Raw genomic sequence first — 21,563 nt, forward strand, 5'->3', positions numbered from 1 at the left:
TATGCTTTCATATTTTTGTAGTTAAAAACTCAAGAACACGTGTTTTTTAAAACATTATTTTCTTACTAATCTTTGCAGGATATGTTAAAAGCTGATGTGATTTTATAACTCGTTTTTGTATGTTTATAGTTAATTGTTACTGATCATTGCAAATAGTTCATTTCCCTTTTTATACTAAACTTTTACTGCTTCATAATGTGCCTGGTCTTTTTTTTTACAATCACATGGGTGCAGTGGCGTTTTTATATGTACAAAAGTGGCGGGGCACAAAAAACTTAGATGTCTATAAGCTTCTGCAGTGACGTGCAGTGAGGTTCATGGCTGGTGAGGCACTGACTCTTCAGGTTTACAAATATAATATTTTGACCTAAATCAAAATATAATATTATTTTCAAAAGCTTTTTTTGTCTGATGCTTCGATTAATTTTAAACAGACAGTTCAACAAAAGGATACCCAAAAAATCTAATTTTATCATTCACATATTTAATTGTTCTCTCTTAGTAAGATCCCATTTTCAATAAAATTGCAGTCTTACTTTGACTTGAAGATTAAGTCCATTTGCCTATCCTTCTTGACAAAAATCTCTATTACTTTTTTGTAAAAGTCCTCCTTATCATCTTTTAGTTTAAAAAGTTTAATCATAAATCTAATCGATATATTTATGATTAGAAAATTATAAAAGTCGGGTAGATATTATCCGGCTGAACAAAACGTGCATTTATCTAACTGGTACGTTTCCCACAGATCTTATTTTGAACTATTTTCTAAAATCCTATGGAGAAATCTCATTGCTTTTTTGTCGAGGGAACCCATGCGCAGCTTACTTCCGGGTTTTAGGACGCGTCACTGCCACTGCACCTCTCTCTCGTCTCCTCTTGACACACCACACTTTTCGCGGCACACGTACTTACAGCCAATCAACTCTGAATTATGTGAGATGACGTATGGTGGGGATGGCAGCTCAGTGCCCCTATGGTCATTATTGTTTTGCCACACACATTAAATAGGAAAATACTCTGAGCATGCGCAGTGTAGTTTTCACAGTCACCATTCAATTAGACAGTGAGAGGGAGGGGAATGATCGGGTTTTGTCCCACATAAACAGCTGTACACACTGTAGACACTAATTAGAACACAGACTAAAACAGCAATGTACAGACGAATCAGATGATTAAACATGATCTTAAAATATCTTTTATATATATCTTTTTTTTTTTGCAATCATTCTTTGTAATACTCTCTGCTGACACTAGGTGGGGCTGTGCCCCTAATGAACAGTCGCCACTGCATGGGTGAGTGTTAGTTGCTAAACTTGCTATCATATGATAACTTTAAAGATATACGAAATAGCAGGAAGCACAATAGAGCAGGGGTTCCCACATTGCCCCTACAAATAGAATCAAATTCTGTGGGAAACACTGGATAATAAAAAAATATTTTTATTATCTCGCGACCCCCACTTTGGGAACCCCTGCAATTGAGTACACAGTATGCAGCTGGTTTACAAGTGAGTGCACAGTTCACTCTGCCGCCACAGGGTGGGGGGGTAGAGCCATGTGGAGACAGCGTGTTGATCAGAGTTCAGCAATCTCAGTGCAGGGGATACTTCACCTAAAGCTGTCAGTGGAGGATAAAAAGGGTTAGAGTTATCAGGCCAGAAACTAGATAGTGGTAGACCTAATTTAAAAACAAAAGCATGAATTCAGCTCAAGCAACTGTGTATGAAAAACAAGTTTTTTAAATCTTTTTCTGAATGCCAAATTTACTAACGTTTTTACCTTACATAGAAACCTATTTGCTCATGGATGGCAATACTAATACAGGGAGATATCAATTTGGCTTTTACGGAGATCATTGTGACATTTTAATAATGCAGTCTGACTTTTAGTGGCTCTACATCTAGATTAGGATGAGGAGAAAAAAATTATGTATTTTGTTTAACAGTTTCACTTATAATAGAAAATACCTTATTTAAATGTCCATAGTGCATGTTACACGGCCCGGCCCCCTTACATTGGGGAGGGTTGTTCTGTACTCTGACAAGATTTTTTGTTTGATTAATTTCTGTCAATATATAATTTGTCAGCCCACCTGTACTTGGATCAGCCTAACGGGCCACCACTCATCTTACATCTAGTTAAAGTTACTAAATCACCAAACGGTGGTGTTAGTGACTGAGCATAAACCAGCTGCTCCGCCTTTTCAAGGATGAATATATTCATTCAGACCAATTTCAAAGCACACCTAATTACAACATGCTCATAAATGACACAATAGAGGAAAGCAATCCAATGTTTTCATGATGCAGGGCTGTAATTCATTTGGGCTATTGAGTTGTTCAAGTGAAAGCAATCAGACCTTCTATATTAACAACAACCTCTGTGCTTAAATCATGTCCCAGCATGCCACTGAAGAGACATTTCAACATCAGTACAACACACATTTAATTGCAGATGTTTTATTTAAATCTGCAAAGAAAAGCATTTACGCAAATGAAAAGGAGTAGGACAGATATCATTTAACGTACTGAGCATAGAACTGCATAAATTAGACTTTTATTATACAGCATGTGGTTCCAAATTTAGTTTAATTCATCAACAACTTTCTCCGGTTTTGGACTCTTCACCATGACGGCAAGTGAGGAAAACAAAGTTATCTCCACAAATTCAAGGAAACACAAGGTGAGTAATCTATATTCAAATGATCATTTGGGGTTCAAAGGTTTTTCTTTAACTTGACAAACCCTCTCTGCTTTCAGATATTCAAGTTGAAAGCAGCTTGTTGCACGTCACTTCTAGCATAATAAAGCATCCTTAATGCTGTCTGACTGTGACAATACAAACACATTGCAGCTGTGGCTCTGCTGATTGGAAATGTCAGGGATTATTAGTGGGATTTCTCTGGGTGAACCTTTAGGATGCGTCTGGGGAACACTGCTCTGATCAATGACATTGATCCTCTGCTGCATGGATGGCAGATAAGATTATTGATCTGAGCCGACCTTTTGGCCTCTTGATCTTCTGAGGCTGTAAGGACACATTGAGATGACAGATTCATCAGGATCTTGTTTGAAGCGTCAGTGAGAACATCTGTTTTTTTTTCTTCCACTCATCATGGCTTTTTATTTCTCTACTGGCTGGAAGCAGGGCATGCTGGGTTATTTGCTGTGTTTGGAAGGTTACTTTTGACTTACTTGACTTGATCCTGAAATCAGCCAATGTGCAAAATGAGTAGGCCTACATTTTGATGCTTTTATATGTTCACTTGAGTAACATTTTGAGGACTTGTATTTTTTCTCTCTGTGGTATTATACTGCTGAGAACTTGTGCCCAGTCCCTCTTCCGGTGATGGGAACAGCTCGCCGCGGTCTCGGTGCTCTGATGTCCGGCTGCTGGAGCTTTTTAGCGGAAACTGCAATGCCAGAACCAACTCTGGACGAGGACACGGGAAATGAGGAGATGTGTCCGCTGAGCTGTGTTATCACTGGCCCTCAGAATGGTGGGTGTGTGTTTGTGTATGCATGTGTGTGTGTGTGTGTGTGTGTGTGTGTGTGTGTGTGTGTGTGTGTGTGTGTGTGTGTGTGTGTGTGTGTGTGTGTGTGTGTGTGTGTGTGTGTATGTGTGTGTCTGTCTTTGAAACGGACAGACTGACTGACCGTCGATCCCTCTGCTGTATGCATGATTTCTCCCATTCTTCCCGGTCAGCCCTGTGTAAGCAGCCGCTCTCAGTCACCCACAGGAAGTTTGTATGAACAGGACAGAGGGGAAGAGGCAGAAAAAAAGAGTTCAATTTATGGTAATACACTTGAGTTATTTTCAAAACTAAGTTATGTAATCTGCAATGTGAAACCCACTTGCAGCTTTCTGTCGCGGGTGAGAGGCCTAAATGGACCGGTCAATACTCAACATGGACACCACATTCAAGTCACCATTTATAAACTACTTGTACGTGTTAACCATGGCTTTACAATGGTGGATGAATAATTTATTTTTAAAAAGGGCTTTTCACTTGAACTATTTTCCATCAATTAGAAGGAAAGGTATTTTTCAAAAAAACTCTTCAACCCTGAAATTACCATTTGCATCCCAAACAACCTGTTACATTAAATCTGTGAAGACACTTTGTTGTTCTCAAATGCTGAACAAAGAAACCAAAAACTGCGAGTACAAGTCTTGTATAATTGAAAGGATTGCGGATAGAATTTAACAATGGCAAAACTAGGTAAAAACATCAATTTAAAACAACTATACAAGCAGTAGATTACGCTTTGTGACTAGTAGATTGAAACTGCGTTGTGCCTATATAAATAACACAATTGAATCACATGCAAACAACAACAATCATGGGTATCCACCACTATAGTCTCTTAGAGTTCGAGAAATGATTGTTTTCTTTCTCTTTGGTTTTGGTGGGTCTGTGGACCAATTGTCAGCGCAATAGCGTCAAATCCCTGACTAATACAGTCTCAGAACTTTGCAGATGTGTAGACACAAGTCACATGACTTTTCAGGTGTGGTGTTCAAATCAAAATGAAGACAACATTCGTAGATTGGTGTTGTCCAATCAAGGGCATTGGACGTTTAGAGGTGCCTCTGGTCAGATTTGGCGTAGCCGCTGTTGTCATCACCTCCAAAGATTGTCTCTCGTTTGAGGTCTGCATGCTAGCTACTGTATGTGGCTTGTTCTGCAGCAGGTTACATTAAGTGTATGTTCTGTGGGGATCAGTTTGTGTCGTCCGTCTACATGTCTGAGTCCTCTGTGAGGAGAGACTATAAGGCTGGAAACCAACAGACAGAGGAAGAGAAGAGGAGGAAGAGTCCCATATTAAGATCAAATTGATAAATGATTAAAGATAAATCTTGAACGTGCATATCTTTAAAGGGAGATAAAGCAGGAACCTGCCTGACCGAGCTCGCTTGACGTCACACAGGATCAGCTTCCTTCTGCATTGAGATATAATGTTCAATTACACAAACAGAGAACAAGCCTTTTTCAGGCTATTGTACAGATCATTTCTAGCAAAGAATGACCTATAAGTGTGCAGAACTACAAATAGAAACCATTATAATATAACAACCTAAAAGCCTCTGGACGCTTCAGGCCATCTGACTTCTGTTGTTATAATGTTACCAAACTTTAAAATCAGGGAAATTATAATGAAAAACGTATGTTACAGTTATAGAGCTGTGGCAAAAAGGCAAGGGGAGATAAAGTTCTTGTTGCTCCATGAGGCTGCGTCTGAGCTTTCAACGGATGTTACTGTATTTACTCGTCATAGCCAAGGACTTACAAACAGCAGAAAACTTTAAGTAGAGCTGGGTAAATACCTAATTACCAGTGCAGTTCTGATTTTAAACGGTGTGCAATGGAGATTTTTTGAATGTCTTTCATGTATCACATCTACAGGTTTTGTACTGACAAAAGCCGACTTTAAGTAACAGGGAAGGACATTTTTTGAAGTTTCCCTGGCATTTTGTAGACCAAACAGTCCAGACAATAATCAACAGAAGAATCTACAATGACAATAATTGTTAGTTGCAGTCCTAATATACACCAAGATAATAAATCAGCGCTATAGTTAAGTAAGAGCCTCTGGCTTGATCGTCTTCATATGCTCTAAATGTAACGTATATTTTAGTGTATATGTGCCATCACTGTTTAACATTATCAATAAATACAAGGAAAGGTAATACATTATGCTGTATATAAATGATAGAACGAAGCTATAGGTTACAAAGGGTACGTGAAGAATATGACAATGTCAGGTAAATTAACAGGTTAGCGGTTAGCGGTTAGCTTAGCCCAGTGGTTCTCAAAGTGGGGGGCGCGCCCCCCCTGGGGGGCGCAAAGGCATACCAGGGGGGGCGCGAGAGACCAGGAGGAAAAATGGTAAAAATGTAAAAGATAAAAAAATAAAAAATCATAAATTGAAAAATTATTTATTCGAAAATAATATGATGCAGTACTATTACGTCTGGGTCTCTGTGTTTCATTAAAGCTCGGCTCTGTGTGTGTGTGGAACGAGCCATTTTGTGTGCGCGAGCGAGAGAGAGAGAGCGCACTGGTACCGGGGATCGTTGTTGTTAGCTTCTGGTGCTAGCGAGCTACGCTAACGGACATAAGGAGCTTTTTCAACAACAAAGTGGAGGAGAGTCCTCTCCTGTCAGACTGAGAGACTCAGTGAGCTAAAGCAGGGGTTCCCAACCTTTATTGTGCCAAGGACCGGCAGATACATTAAAAAAAATTCGCGGACCGGTTGTCAATTTTAGCTGATTTTAATATTTACTCACCAGCAGGTGGCAACAGAGGCTAATTGTTTTTAACAGCCTGAAGAAATACTAATATGCATCCAAAACATATTAATAACGTTTAAAACCAGGATACAATTAAAACAAAAAATTAGGACCGCTTTACAAATATTAATATAATATATAATATAATATAGCCTAATATGGCAATATAAGGCTGTTACATTGTATGTAACAAATAATAGAACAATATGCATCCAAAACATATTAACAACGTTTAAAACCAGGATACAATCAAAACAAATTAGGACCACTGTACACATATTGATATAACTGAAATGTCAGGGAGACCCCTAGGCTTGTTTGCCTGCCATAATAACGTCATACCGGGACGTTCGTTCCGGTGCACTCCGACAGCATTTAGAACTACATCGAGATTAAGATTAAACTAATTTATTTTGGGAACACCCACATACCTATGGAGTTGGCCAGATGTGTGTAATTACTGTTCATGGTAATTTGAAAACAAATGCCGTTGTTGGACACACACAAACACACCGAACATACACACACACACAGCGGAGCTGAGCAGAGCACATACACACACACATCATGTGCCTTTGTGACCGGACATTTCCTTCATACAACGAGTAATAGGGGTAATATTCAGGCCGTTCGGTGTGTGTGTGTGTGAAAAGTAGCAGCCTGCAGTGGGGAACACAGTGAAGGCTGTGTGTACACGCTGGTGCTGCACTTCTCAGAGGCTGCCTCCTGATGCTGCAGCCATTTCATGAAGTGAAGGAGGTTTTACAAATAAAAAAAATAGCTCTACACCCCTGGCCGCAATGTCCTTAAAATGAAGTCCGAGTTCGAAATATATCTCAAATAATGTATGCACTGCCACTTCCCCACATAAACATAACAGTCTGCGATTAAACGGTTGTCTCCTGTGTGCTCCACTTCCTATTGGCGCACCGGTAACTTTCTCTGTGCATAAATGAACAATGATAAAATATTTTTAAATATTTCTAATTCTGCAAATATTACGATAAACTCACAGCCATTTCGCGGCCCGGCAGTAACACCTCCACGGCCCGGTACCAGTCCGCGGACCGGGGGTTGGGAACCCCTGAGCTAAAGGACTCTCAGTGTTTAGATAGTTCACTTTAGTCTAAGTTATCTCAGTGGGTCTCAAACGGTTTGTTCACGATTAATGTAAACAATTATTTCTGAGGCACACGTTTATATGATCATTATAGTCATAAAAAAATAAGAGAATAAATGAAAAACAGGTATGAAATACTATATGGCAGTAAAACAAGAATAACGTTTAAAAGGGTGATTTGTAAAATATCCATAAAGAAAAAGTAAATCTGTTTACAGTTCTGTTTCATATGGGTGTTGAGAGATGTATCCATAGATCTCTTCATTTTGCTCTCAAAGTGCTCCAGATTGATGCATTTAACTTCAATATTTAAAAATAAACCTTCCCGGGGGAGCTTGCCCCCGGACCCCCCTATGTGAGGTCCACACACCACCTATAAAAATAGCACTTTACCCTATGCCGTGAGCTGATTATCGAGCCTTCATTGTAACTGTCTCACTGTGTGTATGCGTGGGGAATGTTGCAGTAGAAAATTCCACTGTAGCGCCCGGTACATTAATGGGAAACCCTAAATGTTTGAGCACCCTCTATGAAACGTCAAGCTACCCCACAGCACCCCCAAAAGACATTTCTGGCGCCGCCACTGACCCTGACTATTTGTGTTGGGGGGGCCCGACTTTTTTTTTTCTCCAAAGGGGGGGCCTGACAGAAAAAGTTTGAGAACCACTGGCTTAGCCTAAAGCCCGGGAACAGGAAACGGATAGCATGGCTGTGTTAAAAAGTCAAACAAAAAAACCTTCCAGCACCTCTACAGCTAATTTCCTTGGTTTATTCCGAACAAACAAGTATACAAAGTTTTAACATTTAATTGAGGATTTACAGTTTGATGTGAGCCGACCTTGGCTCGCAGGATGTGCTCTTACAATAGAGAAAATGTCCTGGTGAAATGAGCCGCTGTACTGTATCCATCTCATTGTGAGCTGTTGATTCTGCTCTGTACTTCCTGCTTTGATAACTTTCCCTCATGCATCATAAGATCTGCAGCCACATGCCAGTCACTCATACAGGAAGTTTAAACACTAAAAATTACTCACTAGCTGTGAACTGTGTGAAAGAAGAGAAGATGCATGTACTTATATATATCTAATAAAGCAGAGTTAGGTCTGACAGTGAGTAGAAGTTGGTCATTTCACGTCTGAGAGGAACTGGATTAACATTACAGGTTATTTGTGTGTTTATAACTTTAAATCCTTATGAACATGCAAAGTTGTTAATCAATGACTGTGTCAGTGTGTATTGTTAAGATATGATTGACAGTGACAGTAAAAAATGCAAATATATGCATTACATCTGCAGCATTTATGCAAGTGAAAAGGGTTTTAATCAGCTTGTACATACTGCTGTACAATACATGCAAGTCAAATATCACTACTTAAGTTTGAAAAATATCAACAACAATGGAATTCAAACTTTGTTTTGCAATGGAGAGGAGAGAGTGTAGGATCTTGTTTGCAGTAAAGGTCAAAGACTTTAAAAAAGACAGCAAACAGAAAAATTATTGAAATCTGATATATTTTCAAGTTTGATATTGTACAAACATCTCTGTTACATTGCGTTTTGATCAGCTCTACAGACATTATTATTACAATGTGTTCTCAGTTAAGAAAGTACTCTACAAGTATAAACATACAGTTTATAAAAATACAGTTCTCATCATCATAAAAAGCATTCACATTTCTAGCACATCAGCAGAAAATAAAATGTCTTTAAGTTAGTTTCTTTTTAGCACAGCTGAAAAGGATGATTGTGTTACATTGTCATATGTTTTCTAAGGAAAAGAACGCAGACCAACAGCCTCTACAAAGCGTACGTCACTACTGTTTCCATTAGTGTTAGTACTGAACCTGCAGACTGCTAGTCTGCTGGAGAGAAAATCACAACATGTATGGGACTCTCCTGCTGACCCCTCACCCTGTCTTAGGTTCGTTTTAGATATCTAGGAGGCTCTTTAACAACTCTTTAGAGCGTCCAATAGAAGTAAAATAACCACAGACAGATTTTTACCTGCTGTTCTCAGAGTGTTATTTGCACCAAACAACTAAAGCTGCACCCCCGACTTTCTTTGTCAATACATTCAACAGATTCATTAAAAAACATTTTAACTTGAAATCGAGTCAACCTACAATATGGTTTTTACTCCTAATGTAATCGGAAAATGTTCGAAGTGTTAAATGATCTGTGTGTTTCAAAAGAGCCGTTTAAATTATATTATTATAGAAAACACAATTGGTTTGATGCATATAGGCACGCATGGCTCCAGGCCTGTAGTTACAGCAACTGATTTGGTTTTGTTGGACTAGATAAACACATCAGCAATGACCTTATGAAACACCTTATTTAGTATAGTTTAAATACTTATAATTGTTGCACATATGAATAAGAACAACCTCTTACAATGTGTTGTGCTAGCCTTGATTAGGCATAATGAAGAGTTTAAGGCACAGCAGCGGTTTGACAAATGTCAGACATTAAGTGATTATATTTCTTTCAAAATGATATCCAGAATCAGAGAGACTACTTTGAACCTCATCCACCTTCGTCCTCTTGACCAACACCAAAAAGAGGTGGTGGACATTTTTTACTGGAAATAATCCAATGTCAAATCAAAATTATGATGAGATCGAAACCTCAAAAAGTAATGTGGAAGCCGCAGTGGTCAACCCCATTAATTATTCTCCATTGTAGTCTTTAGTTTTCTTCGTTACTTAATGACATCACTACGTTACGCTCACTCTTCTAGTGGCTAGCGCTCCAACACATTGTACGTGAAAGGCTAAGCGGCGGGACATCTCTAAGCAATTGACCAATCACAACAGAGCCGGCCAGCAGACTGAGCAGAGCAGACTGGGCCCTGGTTTCAGACAGAGGGTAAAAACAAAATCCTTTGTGAACATTAAAGCATGGAAACACGTCACAATAGAGGCACAACATGCAAATATGAACCTGTAAATGACCATAATAGGGCCCTTAAAAGTTGAATATTTGGGTCAGGACTTTTCATTCTTGTTAAATATAATGTTTGCTGAAGAGGAAAATCTGATAAATACAGCTCAAATAGGATCTAGAGTTTGTAGCTTGATCAGCAGCACAGTTTTCCATCAATGTTGTTCTTCAGTACGGCTGATTGTACGATAAACCAAAGCATATCCCCTCCTCTCAACATCTTCACATTCTGCAGTCTTTAGCACAACATCTGCCTCTGCCCACCAGAGTCTGTCATCTTTGTATTTCATAATCTTCTGTACCTTTTACAACTCTGATATCATCACATCAAACCATCATAATGACATCTCTGACATGCCTTTTTTTATTTCCTGATAAAAGTCTGATTGTCTGATTCTCAGTTTCTGCACTAGGAACATTTCCCCCCAAACTAATATTTCATTAGTTTTAAAGCTCTGTAGTTAAAATATATCCTTAATTGTAAAATATTGGACACAGACAGGTACCATCGACATCTTAGGCCTTAGGGCATTTCAATTTAGTGTATGCAGTATGTTGGACACTTTCATTTATTTTGTCTTTTTAGAGAACTGTCGTTTTTAAATTGTCATCTCTGCTTAATTCCAAGATCTTAAGTTGACAGACACTCACTTAATGTCGTTTCCAACAAGATCAACTGTTCTGTAAGTCCTCCATCTTGCTCTTTATTTCCCTGGCGGTGAAAAGTGTCACGCTGTATCCACAAATGTTCTTCAGCAAGGCTTACATTCCTGCAGCGGAGTGAACATGTCTCATCTGGGGTCACAGAGTACCACTTTCTCATTGTCATACTTGTTTTTCAATAAAATGAACTTACCAAAGCTGAAGTAGATGGTCAACTTCATTCATTTTCTTTCCGTTTTACTGATTTTAATCGCTATACGCTGCACCTCTCTCGTCTCCTCTTCACAACTACACTTTTCGCGCCACACGTATTTACAGCCTATCAGCTCTCTGAATTATGAGATTACGTTTTGGTGGGGTTGCCAGCACTTTGCCCCACTGGTGAATAGAAAAAGACTCTGAGCATGCGCAGTGTAGTTTTTACAGCACCCATTCATTTTGGCAGCAGAGAGAGAGGGGCTTGCCCCACATCGCTCAACACGGCTCAATAGGCACACTGTAGACACTAGTTAGAAGAACGCAGACTAAAACAGCAATGTACAGACGAATCACACGACTAAATATGATCTTAAAATATATTTTAACATATATATATTTTGCATATTTTTGGAATTATTATTTTCATTACTTTCTGGTGACACTAGGTGGGGTGGTCCCTAAAGACGAGTCGCCACTGCTTCATTCTCATCAGGCCACCAACAGAAAGACCATGGAACTATTTCTCTACTTGAAGTGGTCCACGATATCTCCTCGCTCGGGGTCCAACCCGTTCATGAAGAAGCCTCCGTTTCGGGCCAGAGGAGTGATCAGGCTCTCGCTCCGCTCGTCGCTGAAGTTGACGGACATGGTCCTCCTGGGCAGGGTGAGCTCAGGGCCGGGGATGAATCCCAGATCAGTGGACAGTTTGCGTTTAATTGAAGTGGCACGCTGGAACTTATCGTGGATGTCCACGCTAACACGCCGCCGTGTCTCTTTGAACTCTGCGGAGACGTTAGCCGTCCACTCTGCAGCGTGAGCTCGGATCTCCACTACCTGCAAGGAGAGATATACATTGAAATAAATAGAGATTAAAGGTGGGGTAGGTAAGTTTGAGAAACCGGCTCGAGATACACTTTTTGTTATATTCCATGGAATGCTCTTAACATCCCGATAGCAATAAATATCTGCCCACCAGAGTCTTTGACAACAAATCCATACAAAAATGTCATCTGTGGAAGCCGTAGTACTGTAAAAAGCACGACCAATCCTCTTAGCCGGCCCGGCTAAAATAACTGGATGGCCTGCCTGCCTGTCAGCCTTCTATATGTGCACAAACTTATCTTGTGCCCTCATTGGTCATGTGCACGTTCATGTGTGTTGGAGGAGGGGCTCTGTAAGGAAGTGGCAGATTTTTTCCGGTTGTGTATTTTCAAATTCCAGCGCACTCGAGCTGGTTTCTCCAAAATTACCTACCCCACCTTTAAGGGAGGAAACACTTAAAGTGGACCTATCATGCTATATTTGAATAATATAGTGTAGGACCATACCTATATAAGGCATATTCATACTTTTCATTTTTCAAAATACCAAACAGATCATGCATTTTAGCCATTCCTCATTTCGCTCAATGTAACACTGCCTTTGCATGAGCTGATTCTGTGAGAACAGCACCATCTACAGGCCTGGCATATGTACTACAGCGTCTCCAGCGCTTTGGAACGGCAATGTCCGTGGCTGTCTCCTCCTGATTGGTGGAGTTGGCCCAATAGCTGTAGCGCCACTTCTGTGACGTCATAGAAGTGTTCAAATCTGGATCAGTCTGTATCAGATCCGTTGCAGCCCCTTTTTAAGAGATTTGGGTATGGAGGAAAAGAGAGATGGTTGTGTTTTCTGACACTTGGTGAGTTCCCTGGAACACCGGGGACACATATTTATGTATAAAAGACGTACAAAAGTGCCTTTTGCATGATAGGTCACCTTTAAGAAACTGCTGGAAAAACGATTCCTTCTTTGGTGACAGTGGCAAAATGTAAAATAATTTTAAAAAGACATAACCTTTAAAAAGCGTTTTGTCTAAATGTCTCACCACAGTGACCTGTTTCTTTTTGATAGAGTTACCATATATTATTATCACCATTTGATAATACAATGAAATTACTATATCCATGGACAATCAGTTATCCATGACCTGTCAGTCGATGACCAAATCACATTATGTCTTTTCCATGTTTGAATGTTTTGTTTTTTTGTAAATGTTTTCCCCTCTGAATAAGATGTTTTATATAAACTCAATAGCTGTAACATATAAGTGCATGCTATTGTCCTTTAGTTAGAAAATAAATTACGTTCTGTAATTGCGCTCCTTCCCTCGAAATCCAAATTAGGGTAGGTTGAGAAAAAAAACGTGTTCAATGTGTTGAACCAGGATATTTATGCTGATGAGTAGGCTTCAGTTTTGTCTTTAGAACTCATTAAAAGAGGACTAGAGCCGTTCTGTTAACACATTTCAAAGCCTGTACTTCAGACTATACCCCACTAATAAGAACACACACACATCACCAATTAACAGTTTCAGACCTGAATAATACAACTAATTATGTTTAGCTAAGGGTTACACCATGTCATGTCAGCATGTTCTTGTTGAAAGAGTAGTGCTATAAGATTTTTTTCCTTCTGATGAAGACGTCATCACATGTTGTCTGAATGACCCCTTTCTTCTCTGGAGATTCTCACGGTAATGGTATACGACTGCGTTTATGTGTTTAGATGGCAGACGGTGGATTGGATTAGGAAACAGTCTAATCATTGAAATGTCGTTAAGCAGAGGGCAAAAGTTGAGGCACTGTAACAGTAGCATGAAGAACCTGAGTCACTTTACTGAAAGACACAAATACATCGAAAGATAAACAGATTTCTAATAACACTGCATTACATGATAAAAATGTTTTGATAAATGTTCACTTTATTTAATATCAATGCCTTTTCTATTAAACAGCCTGGGCGCAACATTTTATAATTCCCCCTGCATTTTAAAATTATTATTATTATTATTTTTGTCATCATCACACAATGCAGTTTTCTTTCCTGAAAATGAAATATCACATACATTATGAAATAACAAAACCAAAAAAAGGGAAAAATTGGAGAAATCCCTGAACATCAAACCAGCGCTCTCATACCTCTTCTTTGGTCTTCTTGGAGATGACTCGGAGCCAGTCTCCTATCATGCTGAGGATGGCAGCAAAGTAGGCGAGTCCCACCAGAATCCAGAACCAAACAACTGGTTTATAGTAATCTAAGTACTCTATTTCTGAACCACCTAGACATGGAGACAGAGGCAATGAGTGTGACACATCAAGAAGAGTTCACCAGGTGATACAGGCAGAGAGACAGACAGGTTTAAATTAGCTGTCTGTTTTTGCTCTTCAGTCATTGGCTTTGTGTTTGTACCTGCCACAAAGTCTCCAAATCCTATGGTGGTCAGCGTGATGACCACAAAGTAAAGGGACTCCAGCACAGACCAGCCCTCGATGTGTTTAAAGATGGCCGCTGGCAGCGCCACAAACAGCAGGCAGCCGAACAGCACGAACAGCAGCGTGGAGATGACCCGGATCTTTGTCTGACTGATGTCCCAGTGCTGAGAGAGAGGGGCAGAGGAGACAGGACACGTCAGGTACCTTTACAAACTCTACAGATGGGCTGTTTGTGATCACTGTAAATACACATGAAGCTTTTGTGGTCATTGTCTGTTTAAATCAATTTGAGTGGCAACAAGTAGCATCTTGAAATGGATCCAATGTAGATATGTAGATGCTAAAATATGTACATTTAACTTGTCCATCCGTGAGAAGCACTTGTTGTTCAAACCAAATGTATCTGAGCAGGGCGCATGAGGAAGACTTTGAATTTATAAAGACTAAATCGAATTGAATTGTAATCAATTTGGCGCCATTTTTGTCTTTTAATAAAACGTTATCAGCTTCATCTTCATCAGCTCACAATTTCTTTATTATATAATACCTTGGTTTATGATCAAAAACTGGTAATCCAATGACAATTTACAGCTTCATCAAATGTAAACTTGGAGGGTGAACATAGTATAGATCTATCACTGTATATATGTTTTTTTGACTCATTGATAGCATTGTAACTCAGTGCGTTTACCATTTACATTCAATTGTTAGCAATTAGTGAGCAACCATGCATTCAATATTTCTTTGGACATTTAATTTAAAACCAAAAGTCACAAAGATTAAAAGTCAAAGGATTGACAAAGTGATACGATTCATCTTCTGGGATGCATAAATGTTTTTACAACATTTCTTAGCCAGCCATTCAACAGTTATTGAGATATATCAGTATGGACCAGAGAGACAACAGCTTTCGAGGTGATTTGGTAAAACAGATAGACGCTGTAAGTAATAATAGCCTTATTCCATAAATTGGTCCCCTGGGTGCAGTAGAAAGAAAAGACATTCACAGTGTTCACTGGGGATAATGCTGCAGTCTCACACACTCTGGGCACAGAGCAAAACGGCTTTGACAACACCCACACAGACACAGACTAACACAATGAACTTTTGTCCTCTGTCCTCAGCCTTAATCATAATATTCATTACTCCATCCCTCGGGTGCCCTAAGAGCAGCAGAAGGAGCAAATCGTTCTACACTGCACACTTCAGCTCCTTTCATTCAAGGCTCGAACGCATTCAACTTTAAAAACACACATTTTCTGAGCTTTGTTTCTCTTATTGGGAGCTGAAGACTTGACATAAAACAACAATGCTGAGGCATTCCTTTAAAGACTCAACCATCTCCTCTTAGAAATACTGTTTTTACAGAGACACTACAGGTGAATCTAAAAAACGACACAAAACAAACAAACTAATCTCTAATTCTAAAAGGGTTTGCATGTAAACCCTTATTCTGCCTAATACCTCATCAAAACCTTAGTAAGCACAAAAACAAAACCCCTCGTTACTGTAAGTCATAACAAACTATAAGGACAAAACTCAAATATAACCAAGTAAAAACTTCATAAATCAGAGAAAACATTTATGTCATTTCAGTGTTGGTTAGTGCAGCTTTCAAAGATAATGTTTTTGTACGTTTGTTAAAATGCATACGTATCACTACGTTCTTTTAATGTATTCTTGTTTATATTCCATAGGTTGACCCTATAACTATCACCTCAATATGTTTCACATTTATCTCTTGATGTTCGTTATTCAGGGAAGCCTAAAGAATTCAAATATGTAAAACAATATCTGTATGTCTGCCCAGCGTACGTGATTGAACTTTACCCCGGACTCACCACAAACATTTTCTCCACTCGGGCGATGCCCTTGCCGAAGATGGTGCCGAGCTGATCTCCTACGCCGGCCAGGAGGAAGCCGAACAGAGGAATCCCCAACAAGGCGTAGATGATGCAGAAGATCCTTCCTCCGTCTGTGTGGGGAGAGGTGTTCCCGAAACCTGCAGAGAACAGAGACACCAAAAGAGGATATCAATCACCATTTCATACTTCCCACAGCAGTTGAAAGAAGCACATTGAAATAACACATAAACATGCAAGTAGGGGTATGTGGTTATCTTGTTATATACTCTACATGTGTTGGGAATTTTTAAACAATTTATTATTCTTAATCTCTATTTTATTCTTTTAGAGTGAACCCTCTGAACTTCTGTAGCAACATGGCAGTGCTCCTGTGAGTAAGTGTGAGTCATTTTAAAGTAATTGAAGGTCTGTCTGATAGGAGGAATTTGAGAGGGATCAACACTGTGTGTCCTACCGATGGTTGTGATGACAGTCCCAGCAAAGAAGAAGGCGGAGCTTAGGTCCCACAGGCTGCTGTGATTGGTCAGCCTCCCTGCAGGGTTCACTCCTGAGCGGATGGCAGACACTACTTGCTGAAGAGGAGAAAGAGAGAGGAAGAGAGATGTTTAAATGTGTGTTTCAGATCAACAATTAGTATTGATTTACCATTGGAAACTATCAAATCCTGGTTAGAAACCAAATATTATGTTGTGCAGTAAATATTATCACGAAACATTTTAGCTGGTGTTTTTGAGCTTTGTCTTTCTTGTAGTGCTGCAGGAAGGATCCAATAGAAGACGGAAAATACAACTTGGCAAACTGGGCGGGGCAAGCTGTCTCCTAGAATGCACTAAAGTGTGAGTCCCTGTGAAGGGTTTAATCATTCAGAAATGTAACTGGATGAGAGTATCAAAACAGAAACACAATATCTGTGGCTATACATGTCCTCCTTCTCCTCCTAAGCAGCTGTAGGAGCTGTCCATGGTGCTGAATCCACTGGACTGTGCTGCATTATAACTGTTCAAATACAGAACAGTATTTCAATCAAACGTATGTAGTTTTTAATGTGAGGCAGGTCTAACCTTAACCAGCTCCTCCAGCTGGCTCTGGTTGACACAGGAGTGTGTGGAAAGGAACTCCAGCTTCTGGGTGAGAATGGCCAAACGCTGGGCACTAAAGGGAAAGTATGGGAGAAATGTTTCTGATCATTAGTTCATATTTCACAATAAGAGTCCACCTTTCTCAAAACCCTTGTTCGAAAAACAATACAGTAATAACTCTGAACGATGACTTTACGGCTAATTTTCTTAAAATGAAATGTGTTTATCTTTTTTTGTGTGAAAATGACTTGACTTGTGAAAGATCATATTTAGGCTCTAAGCACTACAGTGAAAAAGATAACATAGAGATGTCTTCTTGCTGTAATCACCCACTAAGGCACTAAGTCTACAGCAGTGATTCCCACCCTAGGGTCAAGGCTTTGTGTGCTTTGTGGTTGTTAAAATTAGATTTGGAAATGTATAACTAAAAATCATAATAACACACTTACTGAATAATGTATACACAAGTCTGTATACAAAGTAATTTAGATATACATGGTTTGTCGTCAAAATAGTGGTCTTCTTAGTACAGGGGTGTCAAACTCAATTTCATCACGGGCCACATTAGCATTATGGTTGCACTCAAAGGGCCGGTTGTAACTTTTAAGACTATATAAATATACATGTATAAATATATCGTATATATAAAATAATGTATTATATTACATTATTGCCTCTGAATTGGATTATTATCGGATAGGGTAATAACTTCATAATTAACTAGGTCTGAAAGCAGAAGTCCAGGGGAAATAACAGCAAGTCTCTTCAGTGCGCACGTCACAAAACGAGATGCATTGTGGTACATGTAGTTTAGGGGCAACGTGCTTCTGTAAATCGGCATGTAGCCGTATAATAAACGTATTATATTCTTTGCAAGCGGTGGGGTTAGGTTAGGGTTAGGGTTAACCCACATAAACTGAAGTCACATGCCGGATTTGGCCCCCGGGCCTTGAGTTTGACACCCCTTTCTTAGTAGGACACACCTCTGTGACCTCTCAACCTCTGTGACTCTCTTTGGTGGCTCAGCCTGTTTTTCCTGCAGACATTAGTATCTCTAAATCATGAACGAAATCTAAAGACATCATCAAATACCAAATGTGCACAGGGGAGCGACAGGTTTGAGATTGAGGGATAGATGGATGTTTGTTCTCGTAGCGCCGCAGACAGACAGCTGTAAATGTATTTCTCCCGCCTACCTCTCGTGAGGCTGCTCCAGGGATCTGAAGACTGCTGCTCCCATCACCAGGTACAGGACCACCAAAAGAAAGATGGCCGTCACCGTCTTCCATTTCATCACTGTGGCAACCATCTACAACACTTCAACTGATCAATCAACTCACATAAATACTTTATAAACTTTTAAAATATGTGTTTTTCCCCACTGTTACATGAGCACCGTGTGAATCAAGAGATAAAGAAATTACTTTTAAAAATCTGGACTCCTCTGTTTTTTCTCTCACCTCACTCTCCTCCCGGGGAGTCAGTGTGATTGGCTTTGTGGAGAAGGAGAGGCGGGGCTTGGTGTTGTGAGTGGCGGATTTAGGGTCCAATAAGTCTGGAGCTGCCACTGTCAGGGGAAATTAGATAAAAAGACATTGAGATTTGTGTCCTCAAACATCTTTTCCCCCCTCCAATCAAATATTGATGTCTTTTGAAATGTTTCAAATGGAGGTGTTTTGTTTATCTGTGTGGTTCTCTTCTGTCACTTTTTTGTCATTTTGTGTATTTTTATGGTAGTTTTGCACCTTTTGTGGTTATTTGGCTTTTTTTCCATGCCTGAGGATTTACAATTAGGTTTAACAGGATTACAGAGTTTAAAATACAGTCTGAAAACCAGGGCAAGAAGTTCCTTAAAGGCAATATATAAGATCTTAAAATCATTCCTAAAACAGTGTGAAACAGGTGTGATGAGACTTTTGGTTCTGGTTGAAAGCCTGGCATTGTTGTACGAATTGAGACGGGAGTACAGGCTGTTGTTATAATGAAGGCCTGAGGAGATTTTGAAGGCATTACATTTGATTTTCTTAGGGGCAGCTTAACATGTTCGGGAAGTAAGTGACACACTGTTGGACCCGCCCTGCCTATAGTGCATCCCAGAGAGTACGAATGTGTGTGTCCGTGTGTGAGTGTGTGTGATGTCTGAGGGGAATGAATGAAGAAGCAGTGCAGCGGAGAGGAGGAGAGGTTAAGGGAGGGTCAGCAGGATAAGGAGTCTGTTCCTTCAGACAGAAGAGGCGAGACATTTTGATAAAACATGTTTTATGAAAAGTAATTATATTTGGACCCAAAACATCAAGGCATGAAATCTTATAACTGTTTTTTCCTTGTATAAAACAAACTGAACCGAACTGAACGTTTGTATTCCTGTTGCTGTTCAATTAAGTCACAGGTGACACTACGATAAAGTAGCCTACAACAAGCATTGATTTAATGTGAGCCCGTTTCTTTAAAAATTCAGCAATCATATCAAAACATTGTATTCAATTTGAATGAGATTGAAAATTGTTCAATACAAAAAATCTGGTTGTTTACCTTCCACCACATAAATATTTCTATATTATTTAACAATGTCAGAATAATATGATCATTTATCAAAATATCTTAAACTCCCGGTGTTTATGTAAGAACCATGTTAACTGAATGTCTGACAAGTTGAAATAGTCAACCTCTCTGTGTTAAGGAAAACCGACCATCTGAAAAACTCACACACACACACAGACACACACACACATACACACACACACACACACACACACACACACACACACACACACACACACACACACCCACACACACACACACACACACACACACACACACACACACACACACGCATACACACACACGCACGCACACACACACTCAGACTATGCAGGAATAAGATAGGGTGAACAATTTAACAACCTAACATCTTGCCTGAGCTACATTACTTTTGAAAATGGTGTACCACTGCAAAACTAGCTTGAAATTGTTTTTTTAACAATGCAGCCAGTTTGAATTGTAAGATAAGATAAACCTTTATTAGGGAAATCCAGCCACAAAAGAAGGGTGAAACACAGGATAGAAGAGGAAAGGTAAGCTCACACCAGGGTAATAACAATAAAAAAATAAGTATTTGACATTTTAGATTAAATCAAACTAACCATAACAACAACTACAATTGTATTGAGCAGAGATGTTGAAACACTTGTTTGAAGTTAGAGTAAATTGAAGTTTGAGAATAACTTATTTCGACTCACTCCTTGTTGCCTATCCGATGCCCTCCGCTCTCCTCTTCTCCTCATCCGACGCTCTCACTGTGTTTAGGGGAATCTTTCCTCCCCTGCTTGTCTCCTCCCTGCGGTGCTGACCCGGGGGGACGAACAAGCGCTCCGTGTTTCTTCCGCTGCTCTCCTCTACTTTGACCGCGGATCGGACACCGATGCTGCTGCACTACCAATGTGCATTTATTGCGTCCACATGTCCCTGCACAGAGATGTTTCCTCTGGTGTTTCTCTTTCAGTTTTGGACCATCTGCTCCTCTCCGCCTGCGCTCCGGCTTTTGAACACACCGGTGCAGCGGCGGGATATCACGGAGAGGGGGGAGAGAGGAGGGGGGAGAGAGGAGAGGAGGGGAGAGATGAGGGGAGGGTGGAGGTGCAGGACAGGGAGGTGGTTCCCAAACTCAGAGGGAGGCCAGACTTTCAAAAGCCCCCCTTCACATGTTCTATGGTTATTGACTTGAGGTATAGGAAAGTACTGTTAGGTGAGGATTTTGGCCATATAGGCTCCTCTGATACTTTTACTTTTACGCAAGTTCAAGATCTGAGTACTTCTCCCAGCTCTGCTAATATAAGAGCAGAGGACTACCAAGGAGGGCAGTGAAACAGCTTTTACAGTTTTTCAGAGGCCAAGATACTTCTGCATAGTTTCATTCAGCCTTACAAGTATAGCTAACCGTAGTGAAGTCTTATGATGAATCAGTGTCTTGTCTCTTGTCATAAATTGCATATGTTGTTGGAAAAACTCCACCACAAAATGTATTTATCTTCAGAACTTGTTGAATATTTTCTGGATCTGGATTCTCTAATAATCAATCTTTTTGCTAGAAAATCAAGTTTGTCTGAAAAGCAGACACAAACACATGAACCTGTTGACCTTATTGAGG

The 21,563-nt window shown here is 39.8% G+C and overlaps 1 protein-coding gene across 2 annotated transcripts; it reads right to left on the bottom strand.

Moving 5' to 3' along the window:
- Positions 1 to 9,014: 9,014 nt before the first annotated feature.
- LOC307030497 (potassium channel subfamily K member 2-like) lies at positions 9,015 to 20,754 on the bottom strand. 2 transcript variants are annotated; one of them, XM_079666972.1, is made up of 9 exons: positions 20,656 to 20,754; positions 18,841 to 18,983; positions 18,613 to 18,725; positions 17,399 to 17,489; positions 16,792 to 16,909; positions 16,314 to 16,474; positions 14,450 to 14,636; positions 14,179 to 14,318; positions 9,015 to 12,052 (listed from the first exon to the last, which is right to left on the bottom strand). In XM_079666972.1, coding segments are annotated over exons 1-9 (1,263 nt in total). In that variant the 5' UTR covers positions 20,657 to 20,754; the 3' UTR covers positions 9,015 to 11,743. The 2 variants fall into 2 exon arrangements, with proteins under 2 accessions (XP_079523098.1, XP_079523099.1); XM_079666973.1 differs by lacking the exon at positions 20,656 to 20,754 and having other exon boundaries at positions 18,613 to 18,733; positions 18,877 to 18,984.
- Between the last annotated feature and the right edge of the window lie 809 nt (positions 20,755 to 21,563).

This window comes from Notothenia rossii (genome assembly GCF_949606895.1).
Source record: "Notothenia rossii genome assembly, chromosome: 2".
NCBI classification, from domain to species: domain Eukaryota; kingdom Metazoa; phylum Chordata; class Actinopteri; order Perciformes; family Nototheniidae; genus Notothenia; species Notothenia rossii.

Bases quoted from the DNA above. Each gene is read 5' to 3' on its own strand.
- LOC307030497 (XM_079666972.1), bottom strand. The intron at 16,475-16,791 runs GTAGGACACACA...TGTTCTCTGCAG, and splicing joins GACTGTCATCACAACCATCG to GTTTCGGGAACACCTCTCCC. The intron at 12,053-14,178 runs GTATGAGAGCGC...CTCTCCTTGCAG, and splicing joins CCAAGAAGACCAAAGAAGAG to GTAGTGGAGATCCGAGCTCA.